The sequence below is a fragment of the Cydia splendana genome, chromosome 6, assembly GCF_910591565.1.
Source record: "Cydia splendana chromosome 6, ilCydSple1.2, whole genome shotgun sequence".
Taxonomy (NCBI): domain Eukaryota; kingdom Metazoa; phylum Arthropoda; class Insecta; order Lepidoptera; family Tortricidae; genus Cydia; species Cydia splendana.
The window spans coordinates 20,763,604-20,788,939 of NC_085965.1; the positions used below are offsets into that span (position 1 = coordinate 20,763,604).

A 25,336-nucleotide genomic window follows, 5' to 3' on the forward strand; every position below is an offset into this window, starting at 1 on the left:
CGTCCCGCGTCCCCGTTAGTCGCGGTGTCCCAAGCAATTGCTGCTAGCGGTTAGGCGCTTACAACCACCTACTTGTTTATTGTAAGTTATTGCACTGCATTCCTTTCCAAAATTTGACACGTTATCGCATATTTCTTCTGTCATCCTGACTTGACTTGGGTCTTAGGGTGGTATATTCACCTGTCCAATGTGCATTGCGTCTCGCTCTCTTATTAAGCAAAATGTGAAACGCAAATACACATTGGACCAAGATATTAGACATATGGAATAACACCCTTACTAGGTTATCTAGTACTCATATTTCTATTTTCCTTAAAAAAATAATGCTTGTTATTGGTATAATCTAACCGGAAGTGACTGTTTTCAGGCAACTCCTCCTAGACTGCGGCATCGGCGTGACCCCGGAGGCGGGCGACGCCGGCGCCGTGGTCTCCCAGCACCGCGCGCTGGTGTTCTGCCAGCTGAAGAAGATGCTGGACATCGTGGAGCGCGACCTGCTGCAGCGGCACCTGCCCTCCGTGACTTATCTCAGGCTGGACGGCTCCGTGCCGCCGCAGCAGCGCCACGCGCTCGTCACCAGGTTCAACAACGACGTGTCCATCGATCTGCTGCTGCTCACCACCACGGTAATTCTTATTTTTTTATTGCATGAAAGTGAGTACCAAAGGTGTTAGTATTTACAAAAAGTCCATCACAATCTGCCGAGGTTCCAGCACGCAATATATCTTAAACCTAAAATTACAAAAAGTAAGTTTATCCTTACAAAAGAAGAAATTGCTACTGTTGCATACTGCGGTCCCATCGCGCGAGGTTTCAATATACATATTATTGATTTAAGTTTATAACAGTGGTTCTCAATTTTTTTTTTGTGACAACCCTTTTGGATAGCGAAATATTTGACGGCGGAGCCTCAAATGAAGAAAGAGTGTTGAAACAGCTCTTCTATGCAACTGGGTTCCGTACTAAAAGGGTAAAAACGGGACCCAATTACTAAGACTCCGCTGTCAGACTGTCTGTCCGTCTGTGTGTCATCAGGCTATATCTCGTGAACCGTGATAGCTAGGCAGTTTAAATTTACACAGATGATGTATTTCTGTTGCCGCTATAACAACAAATACTAAAAACAAATAATATAATAAATATTTAAGTGGGGCTCCCATACAACAAACGTGATCTTTGTGCCGTTTTTTGCGTAATGGTACGCAATCCTTCGCACTTGTTCGGTTTTTTTTCTTATTATTTAAGTATTTCAAGTATTCTCGCGGAGCTCCCACAGAGGCTTTACGGAGGAGCACACTTAAGGAATGTGTGGTTTAGAAGGTGTATGATTGCAGGTGGGCGGTCTGGGCTTGAACCTGACGGGCGCGGACACGGTGATCTTCGTGGAGCACGACTGGAACCCCATGAAGGACCTGCAGGCCATGGACCGCGCACACCGCATCGGCCAGCGCCGCGTCGTCAACGTCTACCGCCTCGTCACGCGCGCCACGCTCGAGGAGAAGATCATGGGGTACATGCCATCCATCGCCCACGATGCCCTGCTTAGGGCTGATTTAGACGCCGCGCGAACTCGCATGCGATTTTAGTTACATTGCGGACTGTTGGTTACGTTCAATTCGACCGACCGATCAAAACCCGCAATGTAATGAAACTCGCATGCGAGTTCTCGCGTCGTCTAAATAAGCCCTTATTGTGCAGTACTTGCATGAAGATCATCGTTTAAATAAAGAACTTATTCAAAGAGAACAAGATAAACAATTCCATGACTTTTCAACTGCGATTACTGCATATGTTGTTATCACGGCAGCACTTTGTTAACTGTACATAGGTGGACCTTATGACTTTCGTAATAAGGTCTACCGATGTACAGTTAGGAGTGTTGCCGTTTATACAAACACTACTCAAATCTTCTTATCGACTTATCGACAACACCGTAACGGGTGCAAAATGCTAAAACAGCGGCGGTTAGTGGAGCCTCATTGCACGTCGCTCAAATCCAAGATTCGCCTAACGCAACGCTGCTCGCCTTGCCGAACGCACCGCTCGCTGCTAAAGCCTATATACGGCTCGTCTAGGACACATTTGACTCCTTGCCATCGGATTTATAATTCTTCTGGGCCTGGAAAACCTTTAATCGTATTTATACTATACTATTACCGTGCAAATTGCAAAATATGCCCTCACTTACATACATCTCATTTTTTGTTAAGCTTAACACATTCACTGCCCCCGACGCACATGTGCGTCCACCGTCATACAAGTTTGTTCCTAGGCCACGCCACCTGGCAGTGAATGCTTTAACAAACCCCGTTGTCGATGTTGCAATTCATTGAAAATTTGAGTTGGCATACATAGTTTTGCCAACACTTATTTTCTTTGAACTGCAACATTTATAACGAGGTTTCTTATCTACTATGTATCCAATTAACTCATCAATTTTATCTGTTTCCAGATTACAAAAATTCAAGCTCCAAACAGCGAACACGGTAATCAGCAGCGAGAACGCCGCCATCGAGACCATGGGCACCGAGCAGCTGCTCGACCTGTTCCAGCCCTCTCCCTCCCCCTCCACCCACACCTTCACCCCCCACACCGCCCCTGGGCCCTCCTCGCTGGAGGCGCTGCCCGACCTGTGGGACGACCGCCAATACGAGGAGGAGTATGATATGTCACACTTTATAAGGGGACTCAACACGCTGAAGGAATAACTGTAGAGGCTTACACCAAATCTTAGGCGGTCCTCACTCGGTGTATCCACTCGCCGCTATGTGCGAGCGGGATATACATGGATAGCGCTTTCTTGCTCGCATAAGGCACATTCTGGAGCGGCGAGCGGATCTCTGAATCAGTGAGATTACCGCTTTATGTAAGGGCAGTTCGAATATTTATAGCCGTGATTTCGGTTTTAATTAGTAAGATTAGTAATGAAAGTATAGTGAAATGCCAACATTACACAAAAATGCAAACTAAGTTTTGAAAAGTTTTCAAGGCTTGGCCCAAAAATACATTGACATTTTTTTACTGCCGCATATTGTTGATAATTTTAACCAAACGTTTGCGTTTGTGTATCAAAGCTACAGGATTGCAGTTTCGATTTTGTAAAAAAAAGTGTAATATTTTTCTAAAAATTCATTATCCACGTATTTTTGGTATTAGGCCTGTAGAAATGTCGATCTTCGCTAAGAAAGTTGCAAAAAATGTAAGCAAATCACCTATCTTAATCGTGATATAATTATTATATATCCAGTTTTTTTATTATAAATGCACTCGCCATTTACTAAATAAATATCAACACTAAAACATAATAATAACATATTTTTTTATAAAGTAAAGCAAAATAACTGTCTGAAAGTAGTTATAGAGCCTGGACTGAGTGGTCTCTGTTTAAATGTATGTTAAATTTATGGATGTACGTGAAGTTATTATTATATATTAGACATTCATAGCCAAAAGTTCATTCATTTTCATAGAAATAGTTTTATATAAAGTAGCAGTAGTGAAGCAACAACAGCTTTAGCAAGTTGCCTTAGTAAAGAGAAATTTCAATTACTGAGATAATATATCAATATCACTATTTATTCTGAAAAAATAAATCAAATGTTAAAAACATGATCAGAGAGGGCTTACCGCGAAAAAGAAAATCGAAATTTCGTTATCTGTCTCTCTAAACGCTCTTCTATATTCGTACGATAGGGAGGCAGATAACGAAATTTCGATTCGTGGAAGGAAGAAAATCAGTTTTGGCAAAAAATTATTAATGCGTCTCTACTGGATTATGTCTAATTAATTTCTGAGCCTAACGCGCTGGCCACGACATGACATTGGCTTCGGCTAAGGCGACAACCACCCCACCTCGAAAGGTCCGATCGCTGTGTCTCGCGACAACCATCGCTCCAACCTATGGTTGTCGCCTTAGCCGAAGCCAGTCGCGCAATGTCGTGGCTAGCGCATTACATGCAATGTCCAAGAAATATTTGCACTGGGTGTCTTTGTTAGGTAATGCCAATAGCACTTATATTTGTAGCGATTTTATACGTTTTGACTACATGTTTGAAGTAAATAACTATTGTATTTGATAGTATTGACAGAATTCGAAAAATTATTATAAAACTGTTTGTTAGTATTGGTGCGCTAAAAGGCGTATTCTAGATATGATAAAGTTCCCTGTTCCACTAGTCTAGCGTACAGTCGCCATCAGATATATATCGGAGCGGCCGAGGTGCTCAAAAATATCTGAGCACGCACTATAACGCCTTGACAATAGAGGCGTGTTCAGATATTTGTGAGCAACTTGGCCGCTCCTTTAAATTTGATAGCGACCGTACAATGTACTAAATACCAGTAGGCTAATAATTACACGAAAATGCAGGGACAGCGGCTACTGATGTGCCGTTTGAAAGTTTCCGAAATTGCGATATCTCCACATGGAGAAGTTTCGGAATTTCTCATATTTTTGTATGGGAATCGAAATATTCCATTTCCAAAAAGTTTCCTTTCTTTCCTGTAGAATGTTCCTGATATTTCCGACACATTTTCAAATTTTTTGGAAAGTTTCCACATCTGTAACGGTGCCCAAGGGTCCTTTCCAAGGGCCATAATAGTAATATGTAATAACCATGATATCGTTTTGTATAGTCGAGGTCCTAAATATGTATGTAATTCCTCTTATTTTAAATTGTATATATATTTGACTTCACTGTGGGCTCCAGTATAAGGGCGCGTTTACACTGGGCCGCCTGACCCGTTCGACAGAAGCGATAGGTGTTTAGTGTTTAGTTTATTTGATTATATAAGTCTTAATACCTTTATTAAACGTTAATGACGTCAATAACATCGCAAATTGTGATTCTCTAGCTTACATGAGTAAGTTCCTTATATGTATAAGAAATACCTCACTTCTACTCTTTATTTATTGTTAGAACTAAGAAAGACAGTCATTGATTTAGTCATTTTCGTAGATTTAGAGTGTGTTACGCTTAGTTATTATTGTACCTGCTCAAATAAAAACGAACTTTGGACTTTACTTTTGTATGCAATATTTCAGTTCAACTTCAAGTGTTGGGCATTAAAAAAAATCCTTACCCCGTTATGGTTACTTGTTTTTTTTTTCCTTTTTTGTACGTGTGTGGATGTGTTTGAAATAAAATTAATAAATATGTTTTGTGAACAATTTATGTGTTCTTATTTAAATAATCCTCCATAAATGAACTATGCGCATATAACTGATATAACACACACCGAAATGAAAATAGTAGGGCTGTATGATACATGATTTTGCCGATACGATACCGATACCGATTTTTGAAGTAAATAATCGGCGATACCGATACAGATACCGATATCAATGGGACAGTAGTTATACTTGGTCAAGCAGATCTTGTCAGTAGAAAAAGGCAGCAAATTTGAAAAATGTAGGCGCGAAGGGATATCGTCTCATAGAAAATTTGAATTTCGCGCCATTGACATAGTTAATAAATAAAATAAATAAGGAATTATATTCTTACTATGCATAAAACATACTTATACTGTATAATAGACACTCGATTTTGTGAAGTGTGAAAAACTGTAAAACAAATAAAGAAAAATGCCAAATCAAATTCAAAGAAAATATTTTTCTAGGTAACCATCAAGCAACCAATGCAAAAGTAAATCCAATTCAGTAATTATAGTTCACTTTAGGTAGATTTTTTGTCATGGAAACAAAGTTTATTCAAATTATTAGCAGCGTCATTCGTTTCGCGCGCTTTTCATACTGTGATATCGGCTGAATTTAAATCGGCGATGCCGATATATCGGTATCGGTATCGTTACATCCCTAGAAAATAGCAATCTTGAGGCTTTCTCTAGGGACTTCAGCGATTCGAATTCTAAGTTTTTGACTATCGATAGAAAACACCGGTCAAGTGTGGTTTGGACTCGCGTTCCAAGGGTTTCGTACATTACTCAATTTTTAACAATGTATTTTTTTATGTGGAACGTGAATGAAATTTCTTTAAAAACCCGTAAGGGTCGGATCAAAAACCAAGTAATTAAGTCCGACTCACGCTTGATTTTCTAATAGGTGTTCCTGTCATCTATAATTATAATATTGTATATTTTTCAATATTTTAGACCCAATATTCTAAATAATAATTAACAAAAGAAAAGCCTGGCAGAAAGAGACAAAACTGCCTGTCCAGACTTCTTGGTTGTTTATCACGTTTTTTATTAGGGTTCCGTACCCAAAGGGTAAAACGGGACCCTATTACTAAGACTTCGCTGTCCGTCCGTCCGTCCGTCCGTCCGTCCGTCCGTCCGTCTGTCACCAGGCTGTATCTCACGAACCGTGATAGCTAGACAGTTGAAATTTTCACAGATGATGTATTTCTGTTGCCGCTATAACAACAAATACTAAAAACAGAATAAAATAAAGATTTAAATGCGGCTCCCATACAACAAACGTGATTTTTGACCAAAGTTAAGCAACGTCGGGAGTGGTCAGTATTTGGATGGGTGACCGTTGTTTTTTTGCTTTTTTTTTGTTTTTTTTTTTGCATTATGGTACGGAACCCTTCGTGCGCGAGTCCGACTCGCACTTGCCCGGTTTTTTTATAATTGACATTTGCGGCGTGAAATGGAACGTAAAAGGTAAATAGTTACGTAAAAATGTACACTAGAGGTCGCTATAGTGCATCAACACTAGTGATGGGTCAAATCGAAAAATTTTCAAACCGAATAAGTCGACTCCGATTTAAACCCAAATCGGTTTGCAAACCGATTTGGCCAAGTCGATTTAACTTCTATTTTTTAATTATCAGTATAGTTCAAACCGCTCCGTAGTCGCTTGGTTTTGAGTTGAAGAAATCGAATTGTAAATTTTACGGTTTGTTCGACCCTTAGAATTCTTAGAATAACACGACAGCAAAAACTTTTGACTTAAAACTTTTGTAATATTTTTTTACTTTCCGTTGCGCGGTAGATCAAAATGTCATTAATTGCTAAAGATAAAACGGGAAAGCACTATACGAGCAAGCTGGAAAGAGCGTGCGGTCTCGTGCGATTCCGTGAGTCATTGCCGCGAATTCGTTCAGTTAGCAAATCGACGCGGCGCAAAACTGGCAAACCGATCCAAGTAAACCGCCAAATCGATCTCTTTAAGCCTATGCGAAATTGAACCTTACTACTTGAACCATAAGTTTCATTTTACTTTACCTGTAGATACCAAGTTTTGACTTGACTCGACTCAATAATGACGGCAAAGTGCATGCCAACATTTTTCTTCGTGGTTTGAAGTCGATTCGTGTACATTTTATGCCTCAATATGTCCAACGAAAGTGACGCAGCAACAAATCGGAAAGGGTGCGCTTAGAGCGGGTGAACGTATCTTAAGTCGATTTACGGAACACTCAAGTCGATTTAGTCGACTTCAGACCTAAATCGGTTTGAACCGATTTGTGAAGTCGAATCGTAACATCGCTAATCAACACCTCGAAGCAGCGACGTCAACGGTGCAAATATTTTTTTGTTTTCTAAGTGAAAAATGTTGTTTTCTAGCCTTTTATAAGTTAAATTACTTTTTACAAAGTTACTATAAGTGTATATCTTCAGTCAAGTGTTAATTTTTTCCTTAGAAAGTTGAAAGTTTAGTGTTTGAAGTTGTAACGAACTCTGGGATCGCTCACTTTTGGGAATTCAGGTGTCAACGAGGTAAGAAACCGAACCTTATTCCAAGATTGTGCCTTCTATAATTAACACTATTGATACTAACACATGTATGAGCGTTTCTGGTCCTCGTAATTAGTTCAATGTAAGCTAATTTGGGAAGAACGCAGGTAATAGTTATTAATAATACTTTGTATAGGTTATGATGTTTTGCCTTGTGTATGGATGTGTATTCCTCGAGTACACACGGTGCGGACGACTCTGCAGCGCTCGATGGCTGCACTTCGATCATTTAAATACTCATTCAAAACTTTTGGAGAAGTTTGTTGTTTTCAAAACTTATTTTCTATATATTCAACAGCTTAATTCAATAAAAATTTTCTGGAATTAATCTTCATTTTAAAATACAGGTGATTATTCCTTCAAGTTCAAGAGATTAAGAGTACAGAAGTAACAGAAGATAAGGAAATATGTCAAACATATTATAAATCAAAACTATCACAAACACTGTGGCTGTGGCCATGATAAATACAGTTATGTCAAATGAGAAAGAGATGCTTCAATAACCACTCAATAAAACTTAATTGTAAAATAATCATGTATCAAAATATTTTTTGTGTAGAGTTGGAGGAATGTAATTTTTTTATAAGGGTGGTATTCCATCTGTCCAATATCTTGGTCCAATGTCTGTGCATCTCACTATCACTAAGCAAAATGTGAGACACAAGGCACCTTGGACAAATAAATTAGACAGGTGGAATAGCCACCCTAATATATGTAAATAAGTTATACATGTAGTACAGTCACCTGCAATAATATGTTACTCTTGGAAGGCCGCAAAAATATCTGACACAATCTTATTTGCAGAGCCAAAAGAGCTTGTCACATATTTTTGCGGCCTTCCAGAGTAACATATTATTGCAGGTTACTGTACAACTAGGTCCTTAAAATTTATCATCCTAGTCAATATTCTACTTAAATGTTACATCTATTTTGATCTGATATTTGCTCAGTCCTCTAATTTATCAATTTGTAAACATTGTTTGTCATTGCTTTTCATCAATATTGATAATTTTTAATGACTTTCTATTTCAAAATCATTTATTTACAAACAAGATATATACAGTGGAATTACAAAAAGAAATTAATAACTAGCTTAAATCTAAAATAGGCCCTTGAGGCATTGTACCAAGGATGCTGGCGGCATTTCCTCGCTGTACTGCAATGCTGATATGTTGTGCAAAAACGATGTTAATGAATTCAATAAATTTCAAATTAAATAAACCTTATTGTCTTCTGGCTGCCACTTGAAACGCATAAAACAAAACTAATTTACTAAACATTACTTAATTACAAAAATTGTTACAAGTTTAAATCTCATTTAAGTAAATGCAGGCACCATTACATTTATACCATGGTTTTATATACTGTGTCATTAAATTTATTAGTATTTACACAATGTTTAATATAACAATGATTTAAAAAAAAAGTTTAATTATTCTACATCAAAAAAATATATTTTGCAGATAGCAACCAGAGACTATTATTATTGAAAAAAACAGTCTAATTGTATTAAGATTTAATTTAAATATACAAAAAATATTTCAAATACTTTGCTTGCCTTCAGCGTACCTAGTCAATTTACAAGCTACATACATATTAACAAACAAATCTTTTATTCATTATTGGGGTACAGCAGATATTATAAATGTGTTTTATTTGTCTTATTGCAATTAAATAAGGTGTAAAATAGCAAAAAAATTTTGCGGTCTAGTTTACGGTTAGTTAAAAATATAGAAATATAACACAACCCAGATATCTTTCATTTTTACAAAACTAAACTGTAACCCTCATTGCAAAAAAAAAAAAAATCTAGCTACTACCCTATGATGAGTTAAAACTTGAAATTGTTAAAACCTATCCTGGAACCCTTAGCAATCCGTTCTTGGTATAGCTAAATGGAAATATTCATTGGTAAATATAAATTCAGAAGCAAACAGCCTGTCAGCTTAAAACTCGTACACCAGAGGGTCCATTAAAATATAAAAGACAAACAAAATAATAATAAAACGAAGAGCTTCTTGATAAATTGGACCGCCTGCTTAATAACTGCATTCGCTTTATTTTTTGCCTCCGCAAATATGATCACGTTTCTTCTTTTCGCTCTCAGCTTGGCTGGCTTCCCATTCGACAACGTCGCAATATTCGCTTGCTTTCCACTCTTTTTTCTGTGCTTAATGATCCACTCTCTCCGGAATACCTCAAATCCTTCTTTCAATACTACGGCGTTTCTCGCGTCCGCCAACTTCGCTCTTCTGGCAATATGTCTCTGTCCATCCCTCCTCACCGAACCGGGTTCATGTCGAATTCGTTCACTGTGCAGGTGGCGCGTCTTTGGAACGGACTTCCTTTCAACATAAAAAATGCGCCTAATAAGTTCGCTTTCAAAAAATCCGTACGTGCTTTCTTTGCTAGCAGAATGAAAAAATCTTAGTGTATTATATATTAGTTTCATAATATGTTTCGTCGTTATTTATATATATATATATATATATATATATATATATATATATATATATATAGGTATATAATATATACATGTACATATATATCATAGTATATTTGTATACGTAATTAATATGTTATTCGTAATTTATTGATTGTTTTTGCTGTTGTAATTGTAGCACCGCTCACAATCTCTCTGCTTAGCCTTAAGGTTGACTGGTAGAGAATGCCTTATGGCATTAAGTCCGCCTTTTGTACTATAAGGTTTTCTTTTGTGCAATAAAGATTAAATAAATAAATAAATAAATAAATAATTCTTTCATAACTTGTTCAGTGTGATTGAAACAAAACAATGTTTCTTGGATCCTTTTAAAAAACATCAATGTTAAAACCTACATAAAAATCCTAGTCAATCCATTTTATATATGGTTAAGTAGAAACTGGGAACATTAGTTCGTAAATACTAACTCAAAAGCAAACAGCCTAAAACTCATACACACTTTGATCCATCAAAGATGAAATAAAAATGATAAAATAATAAGTAACCCTCACAAAAACCTCACAAGTGATTTACATGTCTTATTAAGACAACATACAAGCGTAACACGCATCCACTATAGAAACAAAGCAAAATGTGTCATGGATGCTTTAAAAAAAGAGTTTTGCAACAATCAATTCCCTTTGTGCGCGACATCAATGGGAGCGGTTGCTGTGTACCTATCCTTTGATCTCGCCGCCCTCTGAAGACGCGACAGTGCGCTAATACTGCCGCCGCGGGGAAAAAGGGCGCAAGCGACGTGAGGAATTAAATTCTAATTTTAAAAACGTTTTCTAATTCAATGTTCCAATTTGTTTGGTGATGTTTTTGATAAGTTTAAAATGTTGTTAGTGGGTTAACTCGATCTTTATATTGACACTAATTTAACTAACCGTATGCATAGTATGTACCTATAAATAATAATAAAAACCGTCCAAGTGCGAGTCGGACTCACCCACCGAGGGTTCCGTAGAAATTAACCTTTTTTATTTTATTTTTTACAAAGTTCATAGTTCTAGGTCAACAAGAAGTATCCTATAAATTTTGATGAATACTAAAGAGAAAGTGGCAAAGCCTTCCAGAGGCAGAGTCCGGATTCGAAACGGCGTCTTCTTTACGCTATAATTTGATTTATTCCCATAGTTTTATATAATTAACAGTTTACTTTACATGGACTTTTATACAAGTAAAACCCCAACAGACAATTATTTTTCCGCAAATCTCCGCTCGAGTTAACTCGAAACATAGCATTGTCCGAGACACGTAGGCTTTATAGCCATAGGTACTACCTACGTTAGTCAAAGGGCAAAAGGCCAGTGCGGGTAGTCAACTAACACGAGCGACAAAGCGACAAGCTCCCCGCACCGCCGTGTGTTCTCAACGGGTTTGTCGCAAAAATATATGTGGCTTTCCCACACAGAAGGGTCGTTATGCTTCAAGTGCAATACGGTGCAATTATTGCACATGAAGAATAAGGACCCTTCTCTGATGGAAAGGCGCATATAAATGTGCGTAGATACGGGATACAATACATCGATTGTTGTATTGTAAGGTATTATTTATCTATTCCTTTTTGCCTGAAAATAAATTAATTATACATATTTCAATTAGTCTAGAGATGAAAACAATTTTAGGTTAATTTAATTGTTCTTAAAGCCTTGGCTGATATATGACTAGTTATGTAATTGTGATATATAAATATTTGGAAACAAATTCACACGCATGACCCATGACCGATAGACCCGAGCAATATATACACGTATACATATAGGGGGAGGGAGGGGGTCAAGAAAATGTGACATGTTGTGACAAGGGGGAGGAGGAGTCACGAACTTTGTGACGTCATTTTTTTTTTTTTTTTTTTTTTTCGTATGGCTTTTGTGTACTCTACTTCAGAGATTTACAGTTTTTAAGTACTGTACCGCATCTGTGGTTAAGGTGGTAAAATCCTCCACTTGCCCATGGTATTTGGTTAAGGGACAGTCAAATACCGTGTGGTGTACGGTCTGCTCGGCTGCTCCACACCGACATACCGGTGATTCGCACCAGTTCCATTTGTGCCACAAATAAGCACAGTTTCCAACTCCCGTCCTTATCCGATTCAGCATGCACCAAACGCGTCGGGGTTCCTCAAAGCCAGCGGGTCGTGTCTTGGTATTAGGCTTGAAGACGTCGTAGGGGAGAAATCTTGATTCCCATTCAGAATCCCAGGAGTCCCGTAGGTTACACATTGGTGCTGGATCATGGAATCTCAGCACTGGAGGATGGCGAGACTTAAGTCTTGTCTTTTTAAAATCATAGAGGTCTTCATGGACAGGTAAGTTTGGGGATGCCCGGATCTTTTGTATTTCAAGGCCAAGGCATTTTTCTCTCCGCATATGAGGTGGCAGTATGTGGGATAGGACTGGTAGCCAATAGATCGGTGTGGGCTTGAGGCATCCAGAGATGAGACGCATCGTGTGATGGAGTTGGACGTCAACCAGGGAAGTGTGAGCGCTGTTCAGCCAGACGGCAGAGCTGTATTCGGCTGTCGAAAATACAAGCGACAGTGCTGAGGTCCGGAGTGTAGCTGCATTAGCACCCCAGGTAGTTCCGGTTAGCTTTTGGATGATGCTATTCCGGGTTTTTAGCTTTGCAGACACTTTCCCAAGATGCTGTTTGAAGTTCAGGCTTCTGTCAAGAGTAACTCCCAAGTATTTGGGGTAGAAATTATGTTCCAGAGTGGTGTCCCTAAACTTCACTTTGAGCTCTTTTTTGGCCATTTTGTTGTTTAAGTGAAAGCAAGCTACTTCCGTTTTAGAAGGGTTAGGACACAGGCGCCAGTTCGTGAAGAAGTTGTCCATGGTAGAGAGATCCCTTGTTAGCGTTAGTTCGGCAGCCTGCATGTTTGAGTCTAGTGTGACCAAGGCCAGATCGTCCGCGTATCCAAACTTCCGACTGGTTGTTTCGGGCATGTCGTGGACGTATACATTGAAGAGCAGTGGTGCGAGGACCGACCCTTGGGGAAGGCCATTATTTAAGACTCTTACTTGGCTAGCACACTCACCAAGGTGTACGCGGTACGGCCTGTTACTAAGTGCACTTTCGAGCAACCTGTAGATTTTTATGCAGGGCACTATTTTCAGCAGCTTTAATAACAGTCCCTGGCGCCAGACGGTGTCATAGGCTGCAGTGAGGTCGATGAACACTGCAGATGCCTTCATGTTACGATCGAAACCCTTCTCAATGTGCGTTGTAAGTGCCAGAACCTGGTCCGTGCAGTTTCTTTGGGGGCGGAAACCAGCTTGCTCCTGTGGTATGGAGTTATTGATGACGCTAGAAATGCGGTTGTATATAATGCGTTCCAGGAGCTTGTAAATGACACTAAGAAGTGCTATTGGTCGATAGCTTTCTACTTTATCGTCTGATTTCCCGGGCTTTAAGATAGCTACGATTTTAGCACGTTTTAAAGGAGGGGGGATTGTGCCCGAGTCTATTATGGCTGTGTAGAACTTGGCGATCCAGTCCCGTGTGCGAGGTCCACAGTATTTAATAAACTCTGGAAATATTTCGTCATCACCACAGGCTTTATTTATCGAGGGTTCCTTTATGGCAGACATCACTTCGTCTGCAGAAACTGGCCGCCCAAAGTCCTGATGCGGCAGTGTTTCATTCTTGAGATTTTGGAGCTTCTTACGGACTTTCCGGGTGTGAAGCTTATCACTGGGTGCCTTTGACAGTTTGTGGATCCTAAGGGCGATTTCATTAGGGTCCACTTTGGGCTTTCGTTTCTGGGACGTGTCCCCGGAAGACAGTCTGTTCAGGGTGTGCCAGGCTTTACGACTAGAATGCTTAAAGCTCATAGTTTCAACTGTTTGTGCCCATTTCATTCTGCGAGCATCATCCAGTGACCGTATAAGTTCGTGTGCTACCTCCCTGTCTCCAGTTTCAGAAAATTCGTTCCACAGCGTCTCAGTCTCAGCGTTCCAACAAGGGATGTAGTTTTTTCTGTATCCTCGGGGTATGTGCTTCTTAGCAATGCTTTTGATTAGTTTCCGAAACCTCTCGTAGTTTTTGGGCTCGGGGGGGATCCATCTTAAGCAATCATCAAGTTCGGCTGCATAGGCAGGCCAGTCAGCCTTTTGAAAATTCCAGCGAGGTACAGGATACGATTCTACCATCGGTATTTGTAAGCCAATCGTTATAAGGACTGGTCTATGTTGGCTGTGAGGGAAGTCTGCAAGGACCTGCCTAGTTGTCGGGACTGGGGTTCCATCGGCGGCCTTCGTGGTGAAAACGAGATCGGGGTTATAATCGCGGCCCCAGCGAGCAGATCTAAACGTACCTTTTCCCTTATTGGACACAGCGAGGAAGGTGTTGTATCTATCCGACCAGTCGATAAGTGCCTCGCCATTGCCATCATTTTGTCTATAGCCCCAGCTGGTATGGTGGCTGTTGAAGTCACCTATAAATAATGCGGGGTGTTCGAGACTGGGCAGAGGCGGTGTGGGCCAGCAGGAGTTCGGTGGCTTGTATATATTGCAGAGTTTGGTTTCACCAAGCTGGACAGTTGTGATGGCAATATCATTAGCATCAATGTTGTTCGAGAGCAGGCTGATTTGGTGGGATAGCGCTGTTCGGGCAAAAGTAGCTGTTCCGTATTGGGCGTGGTATGTTGCTGCAATGAGGTCGTAACCTGGTATGTTACCTCTACGGGCAAGTTGGAAGTCGTCAGCGGTATGCGTTTCCTGAAGCAGGACAACGTCAATGTCATTGTCATGCAAGATTTTGTGCAAACATTCTGTCTTAGATTTACTAATACTTTCTATATTCAGTTGCAAAACGCGGACTGATGGTCCAACGTTCCTTGTTTTTGGGCGCTTAAAAGTGCCGTTTTTAAAAGCATCCGAATTCATATCGAGTATTGAGTATTGGTTGTTGAAGTAGAGTAAGCTGCGAGACCTTGAAGAGGCAGTGCAGCTGCCAAAGTTGTTGCGCTCTTAGCACCACCCGGGGATCACGTGTAGGGCTATCTAAGGTAATTCCTACGGACGTGGAGCAACATCGACCCCCCCGACGTCACTTTAACTTCATCAGTAACCGAAAATGTATTTAAATTATTTTATACGCTAATATACATTTAAATAACAAGTTTTTGAAACGATAATCGTTTTTATTCGTTTAATTTTATTTCTTAATCAGTTTTGGGTTATAAAATTACTAATATTTCTTTTGTCAAAAATATTTTGATATAATATTAAATGAATAATTGCCGATTTCGTTGAAGAAATGTGACGTCACACCAGGGGGGAGGGCTTTGCCAAATGTGACCAAGTGTGACAAGGAGGGGGGAGGGGTAAAAAAACCTAGAAATTCGTGTGACGTAATTAATGGATGACCCCTAGGTAAACTACTCAGAAGATACGTAGAAAACACCCATACTCCATAGCTCATGTACGAATTCGAACGCCGGATTCAAACCCTGAACCACCTGTACCTTCAGCGTCGCAGGCAGGCTCACTATCAATTAGGGCTCGCGGTCGAGTCCGTGTTTCGTTTACACGTTTCGAATACCCGTTTCCGAATAACACGTACACGGTTTTCTGGCCCGTTCCGCACGTGTAATTAAGAAACGTGTAATTAAGATCCGTCTCCACGGATAAACGGGTATTCGAAGAAACGGATCTTATTTACCCGTGGCTCCGGACACGTCCTTGACGAGTAGCGAAAGAACGAACCGGCGCGGCGTACTTAAGAGTCAGATTAGTAGACAAAAGATTCATGACGAGTTTCCGTCATATTTAACCTTATTCCGTGGTTCATAGAGTCGAATTTACGGAACCCTTTTTGACCAGGTAGTTTTTGCTTGCAATGTTGCAAATACGAGTAGAAAATTAGAAATACAATAGGTATACCTATGCTAGTTATCAAAATAGTATTTTATATAAGACTTCAAATACTAATACTTTATGGTTTATTAATATAACTTGATAGCAATAAATTTAAAGTGCTTAAAAAAAAATAAAAGCAATAAAGAGTATAAAGACTTTACGTTAAAATCTGGCCATGCATGATCTGGTAGGTGGTGGTAGGTAAGTATACAATATTCTTACCAATTGCATATTTTTAAACAATTCTTATATTTTTAATAATTTGTATTCTGTATATTGTATGTGTGAGTTTTTACGAATATATTCTGTCAATAAGAAATGTATATTTTTAATCTAATTATTTTTTAAGTTACGTAAGCCAGACTTAGTATTATTATAGTTATTATTATAATCTTAGTATTATTATAGTAAACCACGTAAAAATTAATAAATACAGTGTAAACTCTATATAACGACACTGAAGGGACTGCGGATTTTTCGACGTTAAGTACCTATAGAGAGTGGTTGTTAAATGGAGTGAAATAAAAAGGTCATCTTACTATTCTAAATATTCTAATGTATCTGTTTATAATATACTTAGGACACATTTTGAACAAGAAGAACATTCATTTCATACAAATAACAACGCCTATTAATTTATAACGTGTAACATCTTGTCAAAAGTCTAGTGCCCGAGGTAAACATGTGCAAGTTGATCATACAAAAACAAAAGACAAATTTTCTTAGAATCTCCGGTACGTCAGTCGAAGTAAACACGTGCTAGATAATAAAACAACAAAACAGCAAACAAAAAAACGTACACAGCTGCAGTTTATATCAATTTCGGCAACTTAGAAAGTATTTATTAATGATGTATTATGCCGTATTGTTGTCGTTAAATAGAGTGAGCGTGACGCTATATAGAGTGTATTACTGTATAGAAAACGAGGTAAACCAACCAAAGTAAAGCAATTTCGAAATTTTAAGGAGTTTGTCGTTAAATCGAGTGACGTTATAAAGAGTTTACACTGTACTCATGTGTATCTGCCAAAAAGTAATGTATTTACAACTTTTAATATAATTTAGTATGAATTTATGAAAAGTAAGACTTTTCTTAAATTCATTATCTTATTATCATATAAAATGAACTTTAAGACTGTACTAATAAATATTATTTACAATTTTAGCAACAAAACAACAAAACGATTTTAAATTAAAGTAACTTGGAAAGACTGTATTTTACGAATTGGCCGACTAAGTGGCGAACTGGAGTCATACCTACTTACCTAAACACAATATCTTAAAAGTCATATTTATTTCGTGTTCATTTGCTTCGATACATTTGATTTCAGCCGCTGCATTTGTTACAATTTCATATATGTGTAGACAGGTTCTCCTTATTACACCGACATAAAGCTTATAATTAGCTATGGCAGTTCTGATAATAGTTTGGGACGCTACTTGTCTTCGGCGATATCAGACAAAAGGGTATTGGAAAACAACACGTTCTAATGAATGTAACACCACCGGCCGGCATTTATTACCTGAGCACTAGTGTGAAAGTGACCCCAGTCAGCATGAATGATTACCAATTTTGAGATCTATCTTAATGTATTTAGCAATATAATTGCAAGGTAACCAAGGTAGCATAGGTTTTTAAGGTTCTCGCGTGAAATCCTGCGTTTCAAATGCCGCTGTACTTTTTTTGCTTCGTTGGTAGATTAGTTAACAGTTAGGTAATTGATAAAAATAACAAATAACCACAAAGTAGTAGTAGGTAGTATTTGTCTGCATACCTATTCTTCGCGAAACTATATAACTTACACCATTATATATAAAATGTGTTTCTTTGATTGAAATGTAATATGTAATGAAATTAACTTAAAAGCAATAATAGTAAAAAAAAATTGGCCAAGTGTGAGTCCGACTCGCACACGAAGGGTTCCGTACCATTATCTATAAAAACGGTCACCCATCCAAGTACTTAAGTCCCAGAGCCCCACTTAAGTCTTTATTTTATTCTGTTTTTAGTATGTATTTGTTGTTATAGCGGCAACGGAAATACATCATCTGTGAAAGTTTCAGCTGTCTAGCTATCACAGATCACGAGATACCGCCTGGTGACAGACGGACGGACGGACGGACAGCGGAGTCTTAGTAATAGGGTCCCGTTTTACCCTTTGGGTACGGAACCCTAATTAAGGTTCTAAACTAGGGACGAGTAAGTTCAAAATTAAAAATAGTAGACTATATAGAATAGGGACACCTACTTCCATTCATATACAGAGTCATTTTTGGACCGTTAGCCATATTGTGCGAGGTGATTAGGTAGGTCATACTGAACAACTTTTTCTATGGGACCAACCTCGAAATCCCAAAAAAAATTTGGCCTTCCCATAGAAAACGTCGACATCCACTCGACCAAAATGTATGAAACGGCCAAAAAAATTTTGTGATTTCGGAGTTGGTGCCATACAAAAAGTTGTTCAGTATGGCCTACCTAATCACCTCGCACAATATGGCATACGGTCCAAAAATTACCCTGTATTGTATAGTTGGTTAAATATGTTATATTAACACATGTGTTAAAACTGTTATAAATAATTTAAAAAAAAAATTCGTACGCTAAACGAGTTCATCTGAAGTCAACATTCAATACTAGACCTTGCATACCCAGAGCTAGAGCATTGATTAGCTCAAACTGTTTCGGATCCGTTCGGGCCGGTCTTAAGTACCCGTGTAAACGGAGATACGTATCTGAGAAACGTTTCTTGGGAACGGTTCTTGGATACGTATCCGGATCTCGGCGGTTCCGTGTAAACCGTGTTCTTAGCACCGCCGGTCTTAAGAACACGGGTATTCGTTTCGGCGTGTAACACGGATACCGGGAGCCCTACTATCAATCGTTAATTTAGAATCAAAACATATTGAAATAACCTTTTCACCTCAGCAGCTCGAACAAGGGTACTTTGCTTCTTAAAAACAGTGAGCAACATGCGATTTTGCTCACTGAGTCATTTTGTCTCACTCAGTGAGCAAAATCGCATTTTGCTCACTGATTGAGTCTCACTCAGTGAGCAAAATGCGATTTTGCTCACTGAGTGAGACAAAATGACATTCAAGTGACCTTTATAGTCATTTCAACATGCGGGGTCTAATACAAGTTCGATATACTTGGGTTCTATTATCTCTGTCCCTCTAGGTATGTTCTCACTGCTTAGGGTGAAAAATTTTGTGTACTACACGAGATCAAAGTTATTTACATCTCGTGCGCTTTTGAATCCCTTACTACGCTCAAGATTCTAAATTAGATAGAGATTATAGAATCTTTCGCTTGCACGGGACTCAAAATAAGCACTCGAAGAAATATCAAACTTTGATCTCTTGTTGTACAAATAACTATTGTAATAAATGAGCTACAAAATATCTTTCTATTTTCTTTATTATATTGATTGATTGAAAGTAAAAGGTACTTTTTTCTGGATATGATTATCCGACAGTAGTAGTAGTAGTAGTAGTGGAATATCGCTCGCAGACGTATCTGCATGTTTAAAAAAGTTTATTTAGCAAGTAGAATTAGATTCACAATTAAGTAGATTTATAGTGTATTATTTTAGGTTATGTAATTTATGTAAGCGCACACAATAGGTTAAGAAAAGAGTGTTTTTATTCGCCAACAAACTGTTCCGCAGTTTGGCGAAATTTCAAATGTGTAAATTTGTTTATTGTGTATGTTAGAACTAAATAAAAAGAAACATACGCATAAATTATGATAATACAATATTTGTAAGCATGAATTAAGAATATTAAGATCATTAAACGCTTTTCCTAAATATTAATATCCGAAAAAGTCCAAAGGTAGTGAAACTTTTTCGAGATCTAATTTTACAGACAAAGTCGTAAGGTGACCGAATTTCAAAGGAACCGATATTAAAACAATATTCATTCTACAATGTTCTTGTTAAGGCATATTATTGTATGCCATCAAAGTAACTATTATCCCAATACCACGAAATCCCGAACTCTTGCTTAAGACGAACTTGCAAAGTAATTTGCAGGGGTATAATTAGTTTGTTCTTTTATTGCCCTTTTGATGTGTCAAGATACGTAAAACGTCTTTTAATAAGTCTCTCATAAACAGAAACACATCAAAGACACATTTAAGAGTTCTTGCGGTGCTCGCCGTGTTTCGCTATTGAAACACTGGCAAAATTAAATATCGCTTTAATTTCAAAGTTTTAATCGCTTTTATTCACGGTTAAATGAACATGTCTTAAAACAGAATATTAGGTACCTAATTAGAATTTTTAATGAGACCGATCATACGCGGCGGTTACGACCCTTTGGTTTGGAACTAGGACAGTCGCAGCCAGACTGAAGGGGACGATTCAGGCTTTGTCGTGTAAGTGGGACTTACTGCCTTTATACGCACTAGCGAACGAGATGGAGACTTTGCGAAAGGTCTGAGCCGAGGCATTAACCTTTTTATGATCGTTTGGAGATTCTCCGGTTTGTCTGTACGTAATTATGCACTTGATGTGTCTACAATGTACGTCGACGTCAAAGATATGTTTACGTTTTTCGCTTTATTACAAAGGAGTAAGGTGCAAAAGTGTAAACATATTTTTGACGTCGACTGTACATGTCTGTAGGCAGTTGGGGTTGGATCTAATCTCTTCCTTTAGTATCAAACGATAGCGTGAAGTTTTCCTTTTTTTTACAAAGGTCAAGTCATACTTGAAGAAGATACTTGTTAAAACACGAACGAACTGAAAGTCTAGCGTAAATCTCAAGAGTTCTATTAATAAATTCTCTGATGTATATGTTTGTATTTCGACCAACTATCTTTCTGAACCAAACTGAAGTGTAAATGTTGACGCCGCACCCTTCAAGCAAATACGAGGGCGAAACAAAAGTTAGCTTAAATTCGACTTAAGTTACTGATATCAGCATGTTTAAAGCTATATATTTCGCAATTTAAGATCGTAGGAGATTGTAACTAGTAGCATATGCTTGTTAAACACTCGTTGTTGTAGATGTTATAAGAAAAATACAAATCTTACGAATGATAAGCATCAAGTGAGTTTTTTTTACATTAAATTTAATATCAAGTTCTCCCATGCTAGCCAATCAAATGATTGGCTTTATGTTTCCAAACTCGCCTCCCTGTACTCAAGTTTCGATCTAAATTGAAAGATTCGTAATCCTTTTAATGTGAAAGTCTTCAACTATTATATGCGGGTTGCTGACACCGGCAAATTTTCCGAGTCTTTCCGTGGGCTGTTTGTGTTGCGTGAGAGTTCGCAACTATATACGATCCGATCATTACACAAATGCGGGCTGAAAGTTTGTATAATCCACTTTTTATTTGGATTACTTGAATGTTTAGCTAGTTCACTTAACTATGAGCGGCGTGGTATCCGAATACGAATCGCGATAGGTTGCCTGTTATATGACAAATAAACAAGCCGTTTCTTTTAAATCAGGGTTTGCTCAAAAGTCTTCTTATTGACTTTTGCCTTAACATAAATGATTAGTAGGAAAACTTCCCAAAATCCAAAAAAGATCGGAGAATGTCATGGTTTTTCTAGTATTACACAATGACCCGGAGGGCTTTCAAGGTCACACACTAGTTTAGATTTGACAAGAGCATGACAATCATCAACATAAAAAATAAGCAGACCTTATTTTAATTGAAGGCACTACTCCTCTAAACATTAAACAGGCTTAAATATATAATTCCAAGTTGCATTAAATAAATTAAGTTATCATGTTTCATGATACACCTGGCTATATATTTGTATAATCCTATTAGAAGGTGTGCGTGTTTCTACTCTTAATTACTTCGAGTAATCATGCGTATTGCTTGTACATAGATGAACGGATACTAACTACTCACGTGCGTTACCTGCAGACGTATTCCAACGAAAGAGAAAACACTATGGAATTTTGGAAATTTAAATAGGTAATCAGTGTTTTTCCATTAGTATTGCTGCATAGCATTCTCGTATTATCTAGTCGAAAAACAATATATTATTAGTTATTAGGTCGAAACATCGAAATAAAACTTCTATGTATTTATAAATTTGGCTTATCAATATGATTTTAAGTTTTTTTGTAAATTCCATAATAATGGGCAAAGCTAAAAAGGTTTATGAAAAGTGTTGTCAGTGAGCTGTTTATATTATTTAAAATATTTATAGAGAATAGAATAGAGAGCGTTTATTTCGTATGGTGCCTGCCATAGTCCCTGCACATAGGTACAAAAGGCTTTAAAGGATAGGTATGTTTTTAAAATTAAGATATAGACTCAAATTTGAGATCTGGCCATATTGCAAGCACTATACGATTTGATTTAAGTTCCAACCAAATACTTGTCTAACGTTTCCCGGCCGACCCTACTTGATTGGACTAACGACATCGCCCGTCCAGGAGCCGTAGTCAAATTGATAGCGCACAATTAATGGGCACCTGGCTCTGCTAATCGACCGATAGAATTAAATGAACGGACCGACTAATTGCCCGGTAAGACAAAGGGGCAAACACTCGGCTTTGAGCCGGTCTAGTGTCACTCGAGGCGTGGACGCAGTTCGGTTGTCAACAGTTGATGTTGAGTCGAGATGGCATCCCACTCGAGAGGAAAGCGTGCGCTCGTTCGGAGACTGTAGCTGTGTAGCTAGTTCTGTTCATGCACCTCAAGTCACGAGACAAATAACTAGCTAAAGTGTAACAATGACCTCGAGATCCATGACAACTATGCGTGATCTGAGATCGCTTATACTGGTTTGATTTGACCGCGCTTGGAGCACTTAGTTCATATAAATCAGCAGTAAAGGACGATAGGAAATCAAATACGTTTGTATAGACCAAGGTGTATATAGCTCAAAGAATCCCAGGATTTCTATCGAGCTAACTTCGTTACAATCATGTGTCACGAAAAACAAAACCGCACTTGAACGTAGCCACACGAAAGCTATTGCAATCGTTTGTAAACTGAAAAATTCTTGTACAACAAACACATATCTGAGCCTTGTGTGCAGTGCAGTTTAATTGCACAAGAATCGGTCGATAGCTCTCGGCCGTCTGCGGCGGGGCACGGCAATTACACCGTATTAGACCGAGGTTTGTTTCCTGGATGCCGTCTCAATCGAGAATCGAGACATGTTTGTATCGAACGTTTGAGATTGCTCAAGCAATGTGACCAGTTTGTTGAAAATTGGAAGATGTTATAGTGGTCTGGTAGCACCAAATATTGAACAAAGGAAGTAAGGAATACCGTACGAATCGACAATTTTACAACGACACAAATTGCGAATTACCTTTTCGCACATGTATCGCAGCGTTTAGGAATCAGAAATTTATTATGCGTGGAAATAAAAAACATACCGTTAATTCATTTCATCAACAGTTCAAAACTTTAATTGAGTTTAATTTCATCGGTTTACTTACACTTCTTATCCGTCCTCTGTAAAACATTAAAATGTTACACATGACAGTTTGACAGTTTAAACAGCATCTCCATCTATAAGCCACTTCTGCGTTGTTATTGCACTGTGACATTAATATAAATATAGACTACCCAACTGCGAAAAATGTAAAAAACCCTCGATCAAAAAGAAGGTTTCACCACATCAAAGCAAAAAGCCAAATAAACAACGCAGCACAAGCACTTCATTCACTGAAGCACATCCACCAATATGTGACACGGTTTATTAGTGGAGATGGCGATAGGCGGCGCGTGCGCCTCTATTCCAAACCTTAATCTTAAACTAGTATAACTATGAGCTTGAGATGTTTAATAACTGTATGTAACTGGAGATCTACTTATTCTGGTTGTCGGTTGGGTATGGGAATGAGTGAAGGCGCGACAAAGACGCGCTTACGGCAAGAGCCCTCGCGGAGTCGTTATCGCGCTCTCGGTACTAACGATACGAGTCTCGTTAGAACGCTGATGTTGGCCTGACGCTATTGGAGTTTTGAGTTAGACGATGCTTGGCTTATAATGATGCCATATGCGATTGAGGATTTTGATGTCGTAGAGTTGAGGAACTTTACACGTGTAAACACATGCTTATCCTGTTTTTTAAATTAAAAAAGGCTTCAAATATTAATATGCATAGCTGTTAGCGTACAACCCACTTACTGACTTGCTACTACATTTCTTATACCTACATAATATAGCCTAGGTTAGTAAGGTGCTTGGGGTAACTGCGAAGGCGGGATAGTTTTGAAAATGGCAAATAACCATCTATAAACTTCATATTAAGCAACACTTAAGCTGCTTACTGTTGAAAAAGTTAAATACTTATGTTTTTCAAATCGTTTACTTTTAATTTCTCTTAAGCTTTTTGATCATACGTACCAACCTACATACATATTATTGTTTACACAGATACCCATAGAAAGATACATTTCTTACTCTACACCTTACAATTTGTCCTACAACATAAGGTAATGTTTTATTTCACATTAGTAACTTCTATTTTATTATTTATCATAGCACAACGAATATGGCTTTCAAATTTGTTTGTTTTGTATATTTTTGCAGTAATTTGGAACCTAATTAGTAATTACGTCAGGCTATAATTATATTATATTTGTCTATTGGCGAATTTAGGCACAGACAGGCAGGTACTCAACTTAATTGCATTAAATATCGTTTCTGCATAAATCTATTATCTTCAAAGGGTCGATGCTTCCATTAATACAGGTGCCCACCCCTATGCAGTGACTAGGAATAAAAAATACGTATATAATACAATTATTATACAAATATGTACCTAGATTAGACATACCACAGATATGCAGATGTAAATAACATGTAGGTATTTGTCTCGCTAAAACGCGTTAACTGTATTTGTGTCAACTGAGATAAAAAAAAGTGTAGTCCTCTGTATAGATTCATAAAACCTGTAAATTTTTGCACTGAACTGTTAAAAATTGTTATATAAAATCCGTGTCATCTTTTAGTTTGTCGCGTAACACATAAAAGGCATTTTCACTTATTAACTGTGTACCATTAACGCCCGGTTAGCAATCGTTACAAAACTGACGGTCAATGTCATTTTGTCAGGAATGTGACGGTTAGACGTTACTGAAACACGACTTAAATCGCGCTTTACAAGTTAAAATGAAATCGCCCAATTTTTACCTACATCATGCCAATTTAAACATTGACAGAAGCTTCTGAAGTGCCCATACTAATAGAAGAAATAAATACTAGCTAGGTACTATTGCAAAACTTTTATGATGGTCCAAATTGACCAACTTCAGTGTTCAATATCTGCGGTATGTATTTAAGTCG

The 25,336-nt window shown here is 38.2% G+C and overlaps 2 protein-coding genes across 2 annotated transcripts in view; both read left to right on the plus strand.

The window, feature by feature from the left end:
* The window catches only part of LOC134791775 (TATA-binding protein-associated factor 172), a 64,814-nt gene extending 59,644 nt beyond the window's left edge, over nucleotides 1–5,170 (plus strand). Inside the window, exons 24-26 of the mRNA XM_063762930.1 lie at nucleotides 368–626; nucleotides 1,335–1,510; nucleotides 2,453–5,170. Of these exons, the coding sequence (XP_063619000.1) occupies nucleotides 368–626; nucleotides 1,335–1,510; nucleotides 2,453–2,708 (691 nt within the window). The 3' untranslated portion in view covers nucleotides 2,709–5,170. The remainder of the gene's footprint in view (nucleotides 1–367; nucleotides 627–1,334; nucleotides 1,511–2,452) is intronic.
* Nucleotides 5,171–7,464: 2,294 nt separating this feature from the next.
* Nucleotides 7,465–25,336, plus strand: part of LOC134791663 (axin) — a 94,040-nt gene continuing 76,168 nt past the window's right edge. Inside the window, exon 1 of the mRNA XM_063762747.1 lies at nucleotides 7,465–7,686. The gene's annotated coding sequence lies outside the window, so the exon portion shown is untranslated. The remainder of the gene's footprint in view (nucleotides 7,687–25,336) is intronic.